At 47.1% G+C, this 19699-nt stretch overlaps 1 protein-coding gene across 3 annotated transcripts in view; it reads right to left on the reverse strand.

Annotated features, from left to right (window-relative positions):
* ELMO1 (engulfment and cell motility 1) overlaps positions 1-19699 on the reverse strand; it is a 392644-nt gene that overhangs the window by 108972 nt on the left and 263973 nt on the right. For all 3 annotated transcript variants that reach the window (XM_081102184.1, XM_081102182.1, XM_081102183.1), the window contains one exon: positions 5808-5944. In XM_081102184.1, coding sequence (XP_080958310.1) covers positions 5808-5944 — 137 coding nt within the window. The remainder of the gene's footprint in view (positions 1-5807; positions 5945-19699) is intronic.

Raw genomic sequence — 19699 nt, forward strand, 5'->3', positions numbered from 1 at the left:
TGTGTGGTCAGGCAGCAGGTACCGGTGGTTCGTACGTTTCTTTTCCGAAAGCGCACGCACTGGGTGTATGAGAAAAGATGCCAATCGGAAGAATAAGCTAGTGAAGCATAGTTGATATTGACAAGGACCAGAGAAGGGCGGCTTTGACTACTGTCCAACTGAAAGAGGCCAATCCCATGAAAAATGGTGGCACTCCGTTCACTGAAGAGTTTAAAAGCACACACACACATACACACACACACACACTCACACACACAACCATCTGCTAACTCTCCCACAGACGCATCAAAGGGAAAATAAATCTATTCAGATGATGCATTTGCTCCAGGAGGAGGTTTGATTTTCTTTGTGCCAAACTAGAGACCTCTGCGCAACACAACACGCCTGCGGAACGGATACTCATCCACAGCGCGGCAGCTGAGAAATGGACAGCACCTCCATGCCATTAGGGCCCCTGAACAGACTTCTCTCCTTAAATATTAATGTTTCAATTACGACGTACACCTACTTTATTAGCCATGCCAGGCCCCGTTCAGATCAATAACAGCAGCGCTCGGTGGAATTCTAATGAAGAGAAGCTACGCTGAGTCCTCCCGGCGTCCCCTGGGCGACCGTGCACAAAGCCTCCTTTCACAACTGGCTCTGAGATATTTTACAGTCACCTGCCTCATGCAAATGGCGTTCATGTTTATTCATGTGGAGGGTTACAGACCACCTTTCATTCCCTGAGCCAGCTCGGCTGACCAACAGTGTGTGCATCGCATGAGGCTGAGCGGGCCCAGCCTAGGAAGGGGCTCCTGAATAAGTAATTGCCCCTGAAATCCACGCACACAGTCAGGAAGCTGGAGGCAGTGTGGCAGCAAATATATTCCCTTTTTTACTCATGCGATCGCTACCTTTAAGGTTTCAAATAATCCCTTTTCCTTTTTTCTTAAATATATTTTTATTGATTTCAGAAAGGAAGGAAGAGGGAGAGAGAGACAGAAACATCAATGATGAGAGAAATATTGATCAGCTGCTTCCTGCACACCCCATACTGGGGATCGACCCCACAACCCGGGCATGTGTCTTGACCAGGAATTGAACCCTGACCTCCTGGTTCATAGGTCAGCACTCAACCACTGAGCCACACCGGCTGGGCCAAACAATCCCTTTTCGACACTGCCCATCACCACTAGATGTGACTAGGTAGTGGCTCTGCTCCATGGACAATCTCCCTGGGACTTTTCAGGATGCCTCCTCCGTGCTGCTCCCTCGTCCTTCCTGACAGAGGATTTCTCCGCTGACTCCACGAAGCCCACAGCCTCCCAGGGCAGCTGCGGCTTTGTCTGGGGCCGGGGCCTCCGGTGCCCAGGCTCTCCTATGGGAAGGAATGGTTTCTTATCTGCGCGCCTGAGCGTCTAATCTCCATCAGGCTGTGCTTTGCTTACTGTGTTGCTGGGTGACGGTTTAAAATCGTGCTTTTGTGCCAGAGTGACTGCGTTTTCAAATCATTGGTTTCTTCCACTTTGGTCCTTGGAAAGCAGAGCAAACTCATTGGATCCTGGCTTTTGATGCCGATTTTGCTAGCATCTACACCAGGGGTGGGGAATGTCTGTCTCCAGGGCCGTATAAGGCCCTTGAAATCATTTGGTCGGGCCCTGCCAAGGCATTAGGGGTCAGTTAATTAAAGGTGTGACCAAATAGAGCAGCTAATGTTTAAGCTGATAATTTTGTATGGCCCTCAAATGATGTTATAAATATCTAAATGGCCCTTGGCAGAAAAAAGGTTTCCCCTCCCCTAATCTAAAGTAACACCAATGCCGTGAACAAACGTTTTGAAGGCTCAGCCATCCCGGGAGAAGGCTGGGCAGCTAGGTAACTGCTGAAGGGTGTTAGCTGCCACCAGGCCTCAGGAGCGCGAGAGGGCGGAAGCGCTGATCAGGTTACCCACCCGTGCTGGTCACGTGGAAAACCAAGGGGCCTAATGGAGTGGTGGTGGACGACGACACCAGAAGCCGTGAAATTTCCGGCTTCAGCACGATTTCTGCTGAAGTTAAACGAGCTACCTTATTCAGTTAAGAACTTCATTTGGGGTACACAGACAGCTTTCCTTTTTTTTAAAACATAATGGCCAAAAAATGTCTTATTTTGAAAAATGCAATTTAAAAAAAGCTCACAGACACAGACAACAGTATAAGATGACCAGAGGGAAAGCGGGGCGGGGCAGGTGGGCGAGGGTACAGGGGGGATAAATGCCAGGAGACTTGACGTGGGGTGGTGAACACACAATACTGTATACAGACGGCTGTTCCAGAATCATGCTCCTGAAACCTACACAGCCTATTAACCAATGCCACCCTGATAAACTCAATAAAAACGTTCAAAAGAAAAAGAGCAACTTACTCCTTTTTCAGACAGAATCGATCCTATCACATACAAAAATAACACTTTATAAATGCATTTTACTTCCTCAAAGAATTTTTACACTTATTACTTCACTTTACTACCATGCCACCATAAAAGAGGGCAGTGGGAGACTGGGATCCACTATATATATATATATTTGACTTTTTATTGTAGGCATACTCCTGAGTAGCAGAGCCAGGATTTTTACATAAGCCTTGCAGACCCATGAGCATCTTACTTCATCAATGCCCGCAATCCCTAGCAGTTGGTGGTAACATGTTATGTGTATCAACTGATGGTGACCCTACGGACACAATGCACCTTTAGTGACCAAATCCACCTTTACAACAATCTTCAATGATCGTTGTGGCCCCATCCAGAGATGTAACTGGTATGTGGGGTGAGTGGGCATGGAGCTACCAGGCTTTCACCTCCCCCTTCCCTGGTGGTTCCAATGCCCAGGCAAGATTGAGAAACTGCTACGCACAGATATAGAGTTTGATGTGTAGACTCTTGTTAGACTTTTTAAAGGGAGCAGAGTCAGGGACAGAATCTGCCAGTGAGATTCCTGTACCTAAAATACCCACATCGCTGCATGCCCCTCCTGCCCTGCTCAAAACCAGGGCCTCCATCCAGGATTATGGGGCCACGTGTGCGCCAGGGGTCCAGCTGCAGTTCGGCTCCCCTCTGATGCCCAGAACACTGACTAATGTGTGCTCTCAAATATCAGAAACAAAAGGCAAAAAACGTAGAATACAAACCCAATGGCCCGAATCAATGGATTATTCTGCAGAGAACGCTCTACTGAGAATTGAAAGAAAGGACTTTCAAAGCATAAATACTTGAATCCCTCTGTAATTCTACTTCTCTTATATAAATTTTTAAAAAATCCTACCTGGTGCTTCCCAAGTCCTAGGACAGAAAGACAGCTGCTTCTCCGCACCCCACTTCTCGCTGTGGCACTGACTGCCAAGCGCTTGAAACCTACAACTCCTATCCCCTTCCGGGGGGCTGTCGAAGAGATTCCTGCATCTGCTGGGATCTCGTCTTGTTTGTTGGGAAAATTAAACTTTGGATTGAGGGCTGCTGCTTCTCCAGACATGAGCTAAAGAAGGCAGCCCCAGGTTTCAGGTGGACGCTGAAAGCTACCATCCATGCTTCCTGACAAAGTGGCCAGAGCCTGAGACGCTGCCCGAGAAAGTTCAGAAGGAATGCTGTCTAACCTTGAGCTTCTTCCCGATATTTCTCAGCTCAGATTTGGACAATCTTAGGAAACAAGAAAAACATTCCATCGAACCACTAACACCAAACCCACATGTGTTCCTACATTCGATCACTTCTGACCAGGCCGGTGGCGCAGGCCACAGTAAGAACCTGTTCCTGAAGCCTGGCCCTGCAGCTGCTGCAGAAAGCCTCTGGTCACGTGTTAATCCTGAAAGAAGTGTCGGAGTGACGCAGGGTTTGCTGTCGCCTTACCCTGAGCAGGCAGGATGTCACTGCCACCAACCGGAGCAGATGGCCGCAGGGAACCACTCGGACCCGGGAGCCCTGCTCAGCTCCCTGGTCCGGCCTCTCACCTCTTCCAGACCGATGCCTTGGTTTCCTTTGCTAACAGTGCATTCCTGTCAAAAACCTCAAGTTCTACAGGAGTTAGGTGTCTAAGAGCTCAACCCCTTGAACCATTCCTCTGCAGGAATTTGGTAATGTTTTCCGTACACCTTATCTGTGCATAGATCAGCAACAATAAGGTCTGTATTGTTATCACTTACAAAAATGCAGACTACTGTAATTCCAGGGAATCTCAGAAGGCAAATGGACACGTGGTGCTGGAACATGGCAGTGCTGAGATCCCCTTCTCCTGGGACAGAAGAGCTGGAGACCGGATGGTTTCCAGCAACACCGCAGTACATGAAGAGTTGAACTGATCCAGGGCGAAGTGGCCCCAGCAATTTCAAAGACCATAGCTTTAACTCTCCTTATTTCTTTGGCTTGACTGAACTTACTGTCAGACCACCTTGCCTCTCCCTCCTTCCCTCCCTCCCAGGGATGATTTGCACTTGAATTGCAAAATCTCTCATGATCAAGTGAGATACGCTTGGGAGGCTGCAGTTATAATCACAAAGGAAATCCTGGGCTTCCCTCCATGTCCCTTCCTGACTGTGCCTGTCTGTGGGCACAGCTGCTCACACCCCTGGCGGCTCTAAGCTGCAGCTTCCAGATGAGTGCTCGCCACAGAGGGGCGCCACTGGGGCCCATGGCAGTGAACTAAACCAATGGCCTGGGAGGACTGAGATGGACGGCAGGCGTCTGCTGTAGCCGCAGGTAAGATCATTGTGCTGATGGAGACAGGCTGGAGCCTGACTGCGGCTTAGGGAAGGGTGTCTTTTTCCTTTTCCTGGTTTCTGTCTTTTTCTTTTCAACCTACGTCAGTTCCAGATGCCACAAACCAGAACTGCGGTGGGAGAGAGGGGATGTATATTCAGAGAAAAGGTGGTGGGAGGCAGAGGCCAACCAGAGATCAAGTAGAGCTGCAGTGCAGACCTTACGTTGTGCCCCAAGCACAAGCCCACGGGGCCCCAGGATGCTGATGAGATCAGACGCTTACTTTTAGAGAGTTATGCCCCCAGGACCAGGTGAGTGGGTGTGGGCGATGAGGCTGACGACACAGTAGCAAATTAGAATAATTAAAGGCTGAAATACACCTGCACCCAACATCATTTATGAGCCATGTTATCATTGTTATAAGGCCTTTATCTCAGGATAAAGCTTTTGTTTATCTTGAAAAGTCCACGTTCCTCTAAGTTGTTCAACACTCTTCTCTCCACCCAACAGAAAGAAACATGAAATTCACACTCTTACAGAAAACCATAGGACTCCTCCATTCAGTGAACCAAATGCGTTCTCTAAACCAAAAGATGTTCCATATAGACTTACGCAACTCTCTGAAAGAGATCTTGCAATTTAACAATCTAGGGCAAATTGTCTCAACACATCCACAATCCACAATGAAACCCGGCGCCCTGGACCAAGCAGCCTTCCTGACCTCATCATCTCCAGGTCCGCCACCTGCACAGGTGGAAGGGAGGCGTTTTCCCAACAGACCTCGCAATAACAAGGCATTCCAGAGTCATGTCACGGAAGAGATGTAAGATCATCTCAACATTATTTTTCACAAAAGCGCCTCTGCTGCTGGCTTCAGCTTAGAAAGCCCAAAGGAACACAGCTGCTCGAAGCTCGTCCCCAGAGAGGACAGCATCACCAAGAGCCTCATGTCTTCCTTCCTCCTTTCTCAAAGCGACCTGAAATCCAGTCGTCCCCATTCTCCCAACAGCCCACTGCCTTCCACACACGGCCCAGGGGCCTGCAAAGTGCGGCTCCTTGGGGGACGAGGTGCTGCCTCTGCTTCCGGTTCCCCTTACCTTGTTGAAGTCTTCGGAAGTCGCCCTCATTTCCTTCCAGGTCTTGTTCAGGAGCTGGATGCAGATGCAGAAGAACTCCTCGAAGGATCTGTCGTGGGTGAAGAACATCGGGTGGAAGTCGTTGCAGGTCTCACTGGCTGGAGGAGAGAGAAGGGAGAGGAGGGAAATGATGGGACAGCCACGTGGGGGTGTTCCAAGGAGAGATGACGGGAGGCATAGTTGGCTCAAGCCATAGCGGGTAAAAGAAATGCTGAAAAGCAACCTAAGAATAGATCCTGTGCAACTTCGAAGTTCAAGGTCGGATTGTCAGACCTACCCATAGGCACAATTTTTGACATAAGTCAGGTCCTAAGCCACAGCATGACATGAGCCTTAGGGCTGCTCCCGGCCCAGATCTCTGATGTTGAGTATGAGCTCTGTATCTGCCTTCAATAACCTTATGGAGACTGTGCAGAACTCCCTCTCCACCACAGCTCCTCCTCCCTTAATTTCTCCTTTCTCTACAGACCCACTGGCGGAGGATGAGCTTCCCTGCATACACAATTAATTGCAACTTGGAAAGCAGTTTCCTTGATTATTCCTCCAGGGGGCTCTTTCCCCCTTTAGGCAGTGGGTAGGGGACATTTGAGATCATTAACCATCTGGTGCCATTAACCACTTGCTCTACACTCCCAGACACAGGTGGCTGGAGGTTAAAGCAATCCAAGTGGCTTTCAAGGTCACAACTGGTCAGATCCTGGACCAAAACATGAGGCCAGTCAACCTGCCTGTGGGCCCCCTATTGTCAAGCTTCCTGGGGTCAGACTCCATGCTCTGAGCTCCAGGTGCAGCCACCTCTTCCTCTTCCCTGACCCCTGCCTCAGCCCCAACCTCTTCTCAGCTGTCTGTCCAGGTTACACTCTCATAGCCCTTTTCCACGCATCACATTTGATTCTACCAGGCCTCTTACCGTTCATATCTATGGACAACGATACTAGAGTCCAAGGAACTTGTCTTTGTGACCCCCAACACAGAACCCTACTTTTTTTTTTTAAATATAAGCTGTTAAGTATAGTAAAAGAATTCTTATGCTAATTGGAACCTCTTAAAGGCCAATCAGTCTTCAAGGCTCTAAATCAGTGGTTCTCAACCTTGGCTGCACATTAGAATCACCTGGGAATCTTTTTAAAATCCTGATTTCTGGGCCTCATCCTCCGGAAATTCTGTTTCTTTGTTATGGGGCGGGGCCCCAACATTAGTAACAAAGAGACAGAATTTCCGGAGGATGAGGCCCAGAAATCAGGATTTTAAAAAGATTCCCAGGTGATTCTAATGTGCAGCCAAGGTTGAGAACCACTGCTCTAAATGGTGGAATTTCAAGCCCCAGAAGCCCAGGAGAGGAGGGCGGGTGGGTTACAGCAGAGACTTCTGCACTTGGGGGAGCCCTGCTACAGCCACTTGGTTGAACCTCAAGTTCACTTAGAATCCTCTCATGCAGGTGAAGGGTCCCTGACCAGACCTAAAGGGACACTCTGCTCTGGCAGGACCACAAGCTCTTATACACTGACCTCTTCTGTCGCCATCCTTTACAAATACAGTGAATTCCCAACCTCTGAACAATTTAAAGCAACAGTGTCCAGTGTTTGTACAGCTCACCCCTCTGGAGGGTGGAACCCCATGTGAAGACAGGTGAAAGCGGTTTTCTTCTAGACGAGGTAAGGGCATGGACTAGCAGCAGCGTGAGCCATGTGGAAAGGGTTAGGGTCTGGGGCTGAAGACGGGTTCAAGTCCAGGGCCTGCCAAGCAGGAGCACGTCATTTCACCTCTCTGAGCCTTGATTCTTTTTTTTTTTTAATGTTCTCATTGATTGTTTTAGAGAGAGAGGAAGGGAGATGGAGAGAGAGGAACATCGATGTGAGAGAGAAACAGCAAGTGGTTGCCTCCCACACACACCCTGACCAAGGATAGAACCTGGGTGTGAGCCCTGACTGGGAATTGAACCGGCAACCTTTCAGTGCACAGGATGACAATCAACTGAGCCACATCAGCCTGGGCGAGCCTGGTTTTCCTAACAAAAAAAGTGGAAGTGAATCTCCTCCGGCTTTTCCAAAGGCCTCAGAGAGGATCACATGACGAGATTCTTGGAAAAGTGCTTGGAATGGATAAAAGTTGATGCAAATATGGAGCGAGGTGGTGGGTGATAACGGATGTCTGCCCGTGTATCCTTTCCAGGAACACTGGTTGTTCTTTGCTTTCCCCCAATTCCTAGTTGAGCCTGTTCACATCTCGGAAATTACAGGCAAGAACACGTAAGTCACCCCATCCCCAGCCTGAGTGACCAGCAGAGGGACGGCAAGAGTGAAGGTCAGACCTGAGACAAAGCTGCTTAGGGAAGCTGGAACTACGACGGGCGGGTTGTGTTTGCCGCCCCGGGCAATGAGCTGCCGGGCTCACTTTCATAAGCACTGAAGCCATGAAATTTACCAGCCCACAGAAGCACTTTAAAGCACCACTGATATCCAAAAACTCATCATTAATCACATTATCACACTCGCTCTTCCCGGCCCAGTGTGATTATGTGTGTGCTTTATGCCCTAGTTAACGGTTTTATGGGATTGCTAGAGCTGAAATAGCCAGGCACGCTTGAGACCACCAAGCCCTGCTCCGCCTGGGTGAAGAGAGAGGGAGGCAACATCGCTGATAACAGGGCCTGTTTGTTGGGCCATGTCACAGACCAAGGGCTCTGCAGGCGTTCTTCTCCGCACACCCCGGAGGTGGGCACTGTGCCTATCATCACTGTACAATCCCGAAGAAACTAAACCTTCTGTCAGGAGCTTCGTTCGGGTGGCCCCAAATGAGGGTTTGTAACCCAGTGCAGTTGGCCCGGCAGCAGGCTTCCTGCCTCCGCTGACGTGAAGAGCTCAGGGCAGCTCCTGGTGATGGCTGCTTTGAAGATTAATGGCTCCACCCACAGGTCTTGCTTAGGCAGGGACAGTGACTGCAAGAGGCCAGCTCACCGCAGCTGTGAGCCCACAGGATCGCGATGCTCACTCCTGTCCAGGGCCCCTGGCCCAGGCCTCCCCACTGGGAAATGTGAACAGGCCTCAGCCTAAGGGGACGGCCTCGGTCCGGAGAAGAAGGTCCTTAAGGCAGAGGGTTGAACAAGCAAAGAAAAACAGGGAGGCGGGGCTTACAGGCGTTTTAGAAAAATAAAAACACCTATTGAGGAAAAAATGTTGAAGTAGTGTGCAATGATTTTACAAATAAAATCCAGAGAGAAATTTTCAATGAGACAAAAATAATAACACCTTTTTAAAAACAAAATGGTTGTTAAGCACACTATTTCTAACACAATGAGATTCTACTTTATAAAAATCAACTGAGTGGTCTTTTAAGGTGTCCTCAGAGCTGACGGTAAAAAGGGTTCTTATTATTTTACTGGCACCCAACTCGTTTATAAACAGGCCAGCGCTGCAGGTAGTTACAATCCACGCACCTATGTTTTAACAACAAAAGAAGGCTGCGCTCTCAGGTGGCACACTGCCTTTCAAAGTAGGTTTTCTCCTATTTCCATTGGATGATGTGAGCTGAGCTAGACATCCTTGCTAGTGCCTCAGAGAACAATGTCTACTGCACGGAATACAGAGAACAGGTTCCGGTGCTGCCTGTGACCTTGTGAAGGTCACCTCAGCTCCCTGGGTCCCAGGGTTCTTACCTGTAAGATGGACTAGTAAAGTTCCTGCCACTTTTAAAATTCTAATACTACACACATGCACAGTCACACACTCATACACACACACACACACACATACACACACACACTCACACATTCACTCACCAGATAATGAACTTTCAGCTCCCAGGTGCCCATCAATAATCACAGGGCTGGGGGGCTGCACCCTCCCTCAACTTTATTTCCTAAATTAGCATCTCCCTGAATGACAGGATGGCTCCACATTTCATTCCGGGTGTTAAGGCATCAAAGAAGCATTGGGTAGGCTTGGAAGATGTTTGGTGACCTAGTATTTACTCTCTCTTTCATCAGAAAATTGTTAGTTGCTTTTATACCCTCCTGACCTATTGATATCACCTAATGCAGACCATTACTGCTGCGTAAAGATAGAATGACAAGATGACAGGCGAATGCATATAATTCCTGCTTTTCCATGGGAATTTTCTAAGACAAAGGCAATGTTTCCGATGCTGAAAAGCTCTCTTCCGTGTGTTCCACGACCCCGTTATGCTCACAGACACTGGGAGCCCATTCACCAGTGCCTGGAGGTCAGCAGGTGTGGGGGGCACGAGCAAATTCTGATGTTTTTACCGAATGTGCCCGACATAAAGGGTATTTTGCTTTAACATTCTGAGTTATAGTTAGAAGGGGATCCATTACATGCCCACGAAAGCAGTCCATATGTGAGATTGCTGGAGTGACTAAAAACTGGTTAGTTATCCGCAGCACGGAAACTCCAGTTAGCACTGTTTGTGGCTCTGGGGTCAGTCTGAACAGTGCATGGATGAGTTATCAGATGCAAATGTGAGTGTGTACCTTATACCTTTGCAGAAAATCTTCCCCCGTGACCTTGGCGCTTTCTATTTTTGGACACAGTATTCTTTAATGGCTTGGTTTTGAAGGCGGGTACTGAGTGGGAAGATGTGAAAAGTTCAGACCTTTGGTAGGTGGGAGAGGTGGAAAGAGGAGAGTGAGGGCAACGAACCTGAGGTCCCCCCACTGCTGCGAGTCCACCAATACAGACGCCCCCACCCCTGCTACTTCAGGGCCGGGGATCAGAGGCGAGACACCCGCTCAGCTCTGCCCATCCCCGAAGCCTGGTTTAATAGAACTGCATATTCCTTTCTATCCTCTATCAGGCCTAAAAATAGTATGAAATTGACATTGAAAAGACACACAGCAGCTAATCCAGGGCTTCTTTGTTCGCCTTCCCATGGGCATTTTTAGAAGGACACTGAGAGAGGTAAAGAAAATACTGACTGTAATACTTTTAACGATGAGGATTTTTAAAAATGATTTTAAAAAACTAAAAAACAAAACAAAACACCTGACTTGTGTGAGGGCTGAAAACCAGACCCCAGCACCGGAAGGGAGACAATTCCGTGAGAATGGCGTGCGGCCACGTCCCAGGCGTGCGGCGTATGTGGTGAGAGAGCAGGGGTTCTGGAGCAGGCGGGCCTGGGTGCAAATCTCGGTGTCGCTATTTAATAGCAATGTGACCCTGACCACATTACACTTCCTCTGGACCTCAATGTCCTCGTTAAAAAAAAAAAAGAAAAAGACAATGTCTCCCAGCTCATCAGATTGCTGCTGGGATTAAATGTAAAGCCATACATCAGTGGTTCTCAACCTTCCTAATGCCACCGCCCTTTAATACAGCTCCTCATGTTGTGGTGACCCCCAACCATAAAATTATTTTCGTTGCTACTTCATAACTGTAATTTTGCTACTGTTATGAATCGTAATGTAAATATCTGATATGCAGGATGTATTTTCATGGTTACAAATTGAACATAATTAAAGCACAGTGATTAATCACAAAAACAATATGTAATTATATATTTATTTTCCAATGGTCTTAGGCGACCCCTGTGAAAGGGTCGTTCGACCCCCAAAGGGGTTGCAACCCACAGGTTGAGAACCGCTGCCATACATGGTTCATATATTCACTGAGATAAAATAAGCACCCATAAGTGCTAGTGGTTACCAGTTTTACTAGCAAAATAATAATTATTTACTTAGCTTAAATTATAAACCTGGAGGAATTACACTTCTGGATAGAAGACAGTATGCAACTCCAATAATGAAGACATCTTGCTATTGGTCCCCGGATGGAAAAGCAGAACAATGGACTCGAACAGGAAGTCTAGACGCAGACCTGTATATCCAGTCACCAGGTTTATGACAAAGGTAACACAGCGGTGGAAGAGGTTTCAATAACTTATGCAGGGCCAACTATATGTGCATTGGAAAATATGAGCTAGGAGTCCCTGCCTCACACCACTTACAAAAATCAACTCCAGGTGGCTTCTAGATCTCAGTGTGAAAGAACCAAGAAGCTTCCATATAACAGGAGAATCTACCCATGACATCCAGCTGGGCAAAGGTTTCTTAAACAGGACAGAACAATCATTACCCCTAAGGAAAAGTGCTCATCGAATTATATTAGATCTTCATTAAAAGATACGATAAGGATGGCAACCCCAGAGTCGGAGAAACAGCGGCAACATTACCTGACAGTGAGCTGGCAATGGCGATCTATAAATAAAATACCCTGATAACTCAGTAAGAAAAGGACACAGCCCGACAGAGAAATGGCCGCCACGTGAAGAGGCATTTCCCCAAACAGAGCATCTAAGTGGCCAATAAACACATGGAAAAGTGCTCGGCTTTTTCAGTCACTAGGGAAATAGAAATTTAAACAATTCAAACACCCACCAGAATGGCTACAGTAAAAGCATAACACATTCTAAACGTTGGTAAGAATGTGGAACAAACAACATTCTCATACACTGTTGATGGGTGTGTAAATAGTTTACCCGCTTTGAAAAGCAGTTTGGTAGCATTTATTAAGCTAAAACAGTCATACCGTATGACACAGCAATTCTACCCAAAGATAGAAACCAACAGAGATGCATACATACAGTACGTGCTGCATGAGAAAAGTATGAGCATGTTCGCAGCAGCACTATCTTGTTAGAGTCCAAAACTCAAAGCAACCAAACTGTCCATGCAAGAGTTATTAGTTAGATAAAGAAATCTCAGTTTATTCATACAGAAGCACGCTTATCACAAAGAAATGATTTTTAAAGCTCTGCTATACACAATAATGTGAACGAACTGAAAACACGTTGAACGAAAGGAGTCCATACAAAAGAGACCATACTATATAATGCTATGGATCTAAAGTTCAAAACAGGCAAAATTCATGGAAGAAATTGGCGGGGAGGGTCCCTGACAGTTGTGTAACATTCTCTATCTTGATCTGGGTGGTAACTAAATGAATAGTCGTTGGTTGGAAAATTCACTGAGCTGTTGTATTCTTAGGATTGGAACACTTACATGCATTCAAGTCACACTTACATTAAAAGGCAACTTTACTCATTGAATCCTATATCATTGTTCCCAGACAGAATCAATGACCACTGTTCCTGTACTCCATTTAGCACTTATTTCATCTTTCTGGTATTGTGCTTGGTTTTTGCACTCCTCTCGTCCTCCGGGGATAAGCTCTTTATGGCACAATTGTGTCTTACTTAGCCATGTCTCTCCTCAACAACTTACACTTAGAAGGTGTCCATGAATCTTAAATAAACAAATAAAAAGAGTTACCTTAAAAAGTAGAATATGGCTTTCCTGATGAGTAAGAAGGGACAATGGCTTGTCAGACAGGTCAAAGTCATTTCAGGTGATTCAGGTGGGCTTCTTTGGAGTGGCACTGGTCCGCCCTGCCCATCGCCTCTGGGACCAGGGACTGGCATGGCATGCAGCCCAGGTGACTGACTGGACAGAAAAGCATCCCACCTGTCTAGGCTGGCATCCTGAGCTAACTGGAATCAGCTCCTAGAGTTGGTCAGGGGCCCTCTCTACACCTGGGCTAGAGTTTCATTTCACCTGCTGGATGGATAAGAGCACATGTATGCACTTTCTTTTGTGGATGGGGATCCTGACCTTGCTGATGAGTCTTACAGCTGCTAATGTGATGGGTTGTGTGAACTCTAAGAAGAATCACACGTTTCTTTTAAATGAGCTTTCTCCCTCCCTCCCTTCTTCTTCCCTTCCATCCATCCAAGTGTGTGCATGTCCACCTGTCTGTCCATCCATATATCCATCCATCCATCCATCCAACTGAAAGGTGGTTAGGAGCATGGCCTTGGAGCCAGGTTGCCTGAGTTTGGATCCTGGTTCTGCCACTCCTTATCTATATGACCTTCAGCTCTTGAGCAGGGAGAGATGAGTAAAAGATGAGGCAGAAGAAGCAGGCTGGCATCAGATCAGCTAATTCTTTGTAGACCACACGAGGGGATGTGGACTTTATTCCACCTACAATGGGAAGCCATTAACGGGGTTTAAATAGGAGCAGAGTAAAGACTTCTCATCTACGTTCTTCCTGTACATTTGTCTCTTTTAATGGAATTAAAATTCAAATAACTTAAAGACTCTTATTATTCTGGAACCCATGTACTTGGTACTTGGGCATATTAAGGAGGAGTGGTGAGCCAGATAAAAACCTTAGTGCTAAGTGGTTAGGAGTGTCAGTTCTGGAGTTAGGACTGGGGCTGGATTTTTTCCTAGGCGCCTTAACTATGTGATCCCAGCCAAGTCCTGTAATGTCTCGAAGCTTCTCTTATTATGATGACAATAACAGTAACTTATAGCTTGCAGAACTGAGTAAAGACATAGTGAGAAGATTTCCATAAAACGCTTAGCAAAGCATTTGGCATATAATAAGCACTCGATAAATGTGGTCATAAAATGTTATGCAGAATACAAATGTGGTGTGTATATCACCCCCCCCCTTCCAATCTTGAATTATAATATAAAGTCTAGATTGCAGTAAAATCTTATTTACTGTCACCTCCCTGCGTGAAGGTCCCCAGATCCCCTGGAAAATTATATAACAGCATTCCCATCATCATCTTGTGAGATGCTTAACCAAAAGACAGAATTTGCAGAAATTCCAGTAAATTAGGATTGCTGATAAGCGCGAGCTCCATGACCCCTGGGAGTTTGCTTAGAATTGAAAAACGGTCTTGCTGATTCGCCCTGTTTTTGCTCTTTCCTTTGTCCTCTGGTGGAAACTACCAAAATGTGCAGGAAAGTGGAGCCTGGAACCTTGGAATCTTGTCTGTTGGCAAAATAATTGTTTCTGGATCCACTTATAGGCCTACAACAGGGCTCTTTCTTGGCCCAAAGAGAACGGAAGAACAGCAAGGAAAAAGTGAAGTCTTTGGAAAGGGGTATCAACCTTGAGGTGTGAGTTAGCAATGCAAAAGCAGGAAGGGAGCCCCCCCCCCGCCCCCGCCCTTGCTAAATAGAGCCCGCCTATCTTTTGGGGTGGCCCGGCTGGAGCGATGGAGGGTGGAGTGGAGGATGCGAAAAGAGGAACATTCTGGTTGGGTCTGAGAACAGTCAAGCGAGGCAGAGCAGAGGAGAACATATTCCAGAAGCAGTTTCTGTTCGCCCTTGTTGAAACTCCCTTGTAGGGAAAATTATTCTGAGAAGTGGCACATTAAGAGGCTGTCACACAGCACATGTAGCACGTATATAAATAACTGCCCGTCCAACTGCATGCAGACGGCACCCGGGGGTAATGCTGGCCTGGAGGCAGATTAAGGAGCCACGGGGATGCGCCTCGCTGAAGACCCAGCAAGAACAGGGCACACCATCCCATGACCATGATGACACCTTGGCCCGGGCGCAGAGCCTGAGCCAGGGCTGCGGAGCTGGTGAAAGGGGCTAAAAATAAGTGATCTTGAATCTGAAAAATGCAAAATTAAGCAACGAGGACATGCCAAGGCTTGCTCATCACATTCTTTCTTGTCTTCAACGCTCAGTCAATGACTCCCCTTAAAAACTCAGTGACTGCCTGGGGCTGTTAGGATAAAACGCAAATACTTCAGCAAGGCATTCCACCCTCTCTGTCCGACCTCCTGCTCTCCTTCTAACTGACCTCTGACAAAACCAAACCCTGAAGTCAATCCCAGCTTCCCCTCGTTACCAAGGAAACTGCCCTGCTTGCATTTGCACATGGTAAGCTGCTGGGTCCCACTTATGCAACCCAGGGAGACATCCCCCAAAGCCCAGCCCTTTACTCAAGAGGCTTCCCTCCAGCCTCGCCCATCTGCCTCTCCCTTTGCGCACCCTCAGACCTTGACTTTCTCCACCTGGCGGGGCTCTCCTCCTGACTATGGGCCTACAAAACCCAGGGACTTCCATATAGTAATCTCTGCATTCGTCATGGTTCTCCCAGGCTGCCCACAGCACACCCTGCACTGCCTTCCAGCGCATGGTGCCTCCAATTTCTCTTCTCTGTGGTCTCCACAGTACCCACTTCGCGCATGCTTACAGAACAGGATAAGGGGTGTCCCCCAACTTTGGTACCACACAGTCTTCACGATCCCTCTCCCGCCTCTGTGACCACACCCCTGCGTGGAGCAGGGCCCTGCTCGGACTCTGTGACAAGGAACAGATGGCCTCACAAATGGCATCATAGGGCTGGCCGAGCGTGCACCGCGGGCAGTGACATTAAGGGAGATAAGGAGAGATTAAGGGAATAATCCACTGGCAAGCGTGCCTTTGCCAATGTGGGATTTGAGAAGATGGCGATCTCTATCGGCGAACAAGAAGAGAGTTAAGTCCCTAATCCTCCGCCTGCCGAGCTGTAGTCTGTTCAGTCCTCTTACCCAGGACAGCTTGATAAGGAACCTGCTCTCCGCTTCAGACCACGTGGGCAGGTCTGCCAGAGCAGAGCTCCAGGCCCCAGAGCAGGTCCTCAGGCCTGGAGACAAGGACCCAGGAACAGGCCTAGCTCAGTGATGGCGAACCTATGGCACGCTTGTCAGAGGTGACATGCCAACTCATTTTTTTGGTTGATTTTTCTTTGCTAAATGGCATTTAAATATATAAAATAAATTATCAAAAAAGTCTTTGCTTTACTATGGTTGCAAATATAAAAAAATTTCTATATGTGACATGGCACCAGAGTTAAGTTCGGGTTTTTCAAAATGCTGACACGCTGGGCTCAAAAGGTTCGCCATCACTGGCCTAGCTGCACACAGGCTCTGGATGGAGGTTGCCAAAATGAGAAGAAACATAACAAGTCATTAAATGTCAAACCAGGGACAGTGGGCTGGGAAACTGGAAAAGCACGTAATCTGACAAACTAGACACTTGGCAAATCTGCTTCAGCCAATTGGCAGGTGAGCAGCCTAGAAAGGGGAGGGCTTTACTTTACTGCAATGACCTGAACCTGACTCCCTGAGGGAGGCGGGTGCAGCTGCTATTGTCCCCACTTCACAGATGGCAGCACTGAGGCACAGAGGACGGACGGACGGACGGACGGACGGACAGACGGAGCTGGGCTGCCAGCGCTCACTGGAGGCAGAGCCCAGGTCTGGTCTGAGTCCCCGTTTTCCTGCCACTGGCCAGATAGTCATTTCCCTCCATGGAGGATTTTTAAAGCAGAAAGTTAGTACTTCCTAGAATGTCTATGGACTGTGATTTAAGAATAAATTTAATTCCATTTCTTACTTGTCTGACCCACTATTTTAATGAAGACTTGGTCTTGCTAACGAAGGTAATTTTGGGATATGCAATTCTTACAGTTGGTCAGACAGCTCTGTGGCAGACATATATTCCCATAGAAATGTACTCAGTGCTTTACAACTAAATGATTTAATTGTCATATGGCAATTAAACATGAGACAGGTTTGATTCTCACCTCCAGTTCACAGATAAGGAAACCGAGGCACAGAGAGGCTCAGTGGCTGGTCTGAGGTCACACAGCAAGAGAGCGGCAGAGCCAATGTCAGTGCGGGAGGCAAGCAGACTGCAGAGGCTGTGCTCTGACCAAATATGTGCATAACCAGTGCACTTGGAGGTCTTCTTGCCCCACCAGCTTTTTAAAAAAAAAAAGATATTTTTTATTGTTTTCAGAGACGAAGGAAGAGGAAGAGGGAAATAGAAACATCATTGATGAGAATCATTGATCAACTGCCTCCTGCACGCCCCACTGGGGATTGAGCCCGCAACCCAGGCATGTGCCCTTGACTGGAATCGAACCTGGGACCCTTCAATCTGCAGGCCGATGCTCTATCCACTGAACAAACTGGCCAGGGCAACCCCACCAGCTTTATAAGCACACAGCTGATGCTGCTCATGTCTTGCCATTATGCTGTGAGATTAAGAACTTGCCACCCAGCCAGTGTGGCTAGTGGTTGAGCATGGACCCAGGAACCAAGAGATCATGGTTTTGATTCCTGGTCAGGGCACATGCCCTGGTTTTGGGCTCAATCCCCAGTAGGTGGCGTGCAGGAGGCAGCAGATCAATGATGCTCTTCTCATTGATGTTTCTCTCTCTCTATTCCTCTCCCTTCCTCTCTCTCTAAAAATCAATAAAAACATATAAAAAACAGAACTTGCACAGAGCTGACAAAATAAGGCCACCAGGCTCTCCTGACCCTGACTGCACACACACATATCCATGACTACCCCAGGTATCTCGTATTTTACCATCTCTCACCAGTACAGTCAGTCCTCACTTATCATTGTCGATAGCTTCTGCAACCTTCCTCGAAACAATGTATAACGAAACCAGTTTCACTAAAGGCTAACTGACAAGTTAAAGGCTAAACAAGAGTCAAGTTTCTGTGACATTTCAATCATGTTATAGTAAAACCATGTTGATCGAAGTAACATTATTTGAGGACCAGCTGTAAGTAGCCAAACTGAATCACTTCCATTCAAGAAAAGCAATCCAACGTACTCTGATTATCATTTTTTTAAGACTATGTTAGGATTCGATCTGTTTGTCACAGACACAACCTCAAAAAAAACCCAAAAACCCACCTGTCCCTGCTTTGGTGGCATTTTGAAAAATTAAGTTTGAGTAGACGTGCCATATTCCAGGGTGTGTCTCCAGAATGTATCTTGTTGTCTTGAACATACAGAAATCCTAGAAGTGCATCTGATAAAAATGACTTTTACTAGCAGAGAACACTAATAAAGTTAGGTTTCAGCTCTTGTGACTGCTTTGGTGAGACTGTTGTTTTCATCCCACCCAACATGTGGGTGCTGATGGAATGCCAACCAACGAAACACTGGTCTCTTGTTCCTGGACCACTGGGTTGGAAGCCTGTGTCGATTCTGCCCTAGAAATGTGTGTTGGTGAAGAATTCAGTTTTAAATGAATGGGGAAAGGTATATTTTAACCCTTCATTGTCGAAGCTGTTATACTGTCTGTGACTCACCCCCTTGGCTTCAATAACATATAATGATAACTAACCCCTGATGTTTCTGTAATATCCTGTGTTTCCAGGAGGTTGTTAACCAGTCAATGCATTTCCTCTAGAATTTACCCTACCCCAATTCAGAAAAGGTTATTTTGGCCTCTTTCTTCCTAAACCCCCATCAAGAAGAGGTCATTTTAGATAAAAACACATCTTCATGAAATAAAACTAAGGAGGAAACCAAATATAAGGTGCTTTTAACCTCAGGAGGAAGATTCTGGTGAAAATTCTCAGCCTTCCTTCCCTGCGAAACAGAAGTTAATACCGGCAGGCACTTTCATGCCCACTCTTTGCACAGTTATATTACATTATGGTCACTCAATTCTGTTCTTGGTATTTTGAAACCATTTTCTCCCTCTTCCCCCACAGATGCATTTAGGAAGTTTCATTTCACAAAAAGACCCAATTCTCTAAACACAGAGGGTGTTTCTGTTACTACCACTATTCTCTCACACTTACAAGTGATGAGGGCATCTCATATGCCACTATAAGGCACCAGAAGAGTCCCAACATGGCCCATGTTTCCTGGTAAGAAAGACTTTCTGTCTGGTGTGCGAGCACGCGCATGTGTGTGCATGTGTCGTGTGTGTGTGTGTCTGGTGTGTGTCTGTGTGTGTATGTGTATGTGTATGTGTGCCTGGTGTGTGTCTGGTGTGTGTGTGAGCCATTAGGATTCCAGAGGGAAGGATGATGGCAGCCCACTGATCCTGGTCACTGTTCTTCCCAATCCCACACTTCTCTTGTCTCCTTCATAGACTTGCTTATTGTTTTGGGTTCTTTCACTTTCCTGCCCAAGTCTGTTCTCATCTCTTTTTCTCTCTCTCCTGTCTCCACTCTTTCCAGAGGAGAACTCATCTCGACCTGCTTACAGCTGCCAGATCTCTAATTTG

The sequence above is a fragment of the Myotis nattereri genome (assembly GCF_964212035.1).
Source record: "Myotis nattereri genome assembly, chromosome: 11".
NCBI classification, from domain to species: domain Eukaryota; kingdom Metazoa; phylum Chordata; class Mammalia; order Chiroptera; family Vespertilionidae; genus Myotis; species Myotis nattereri.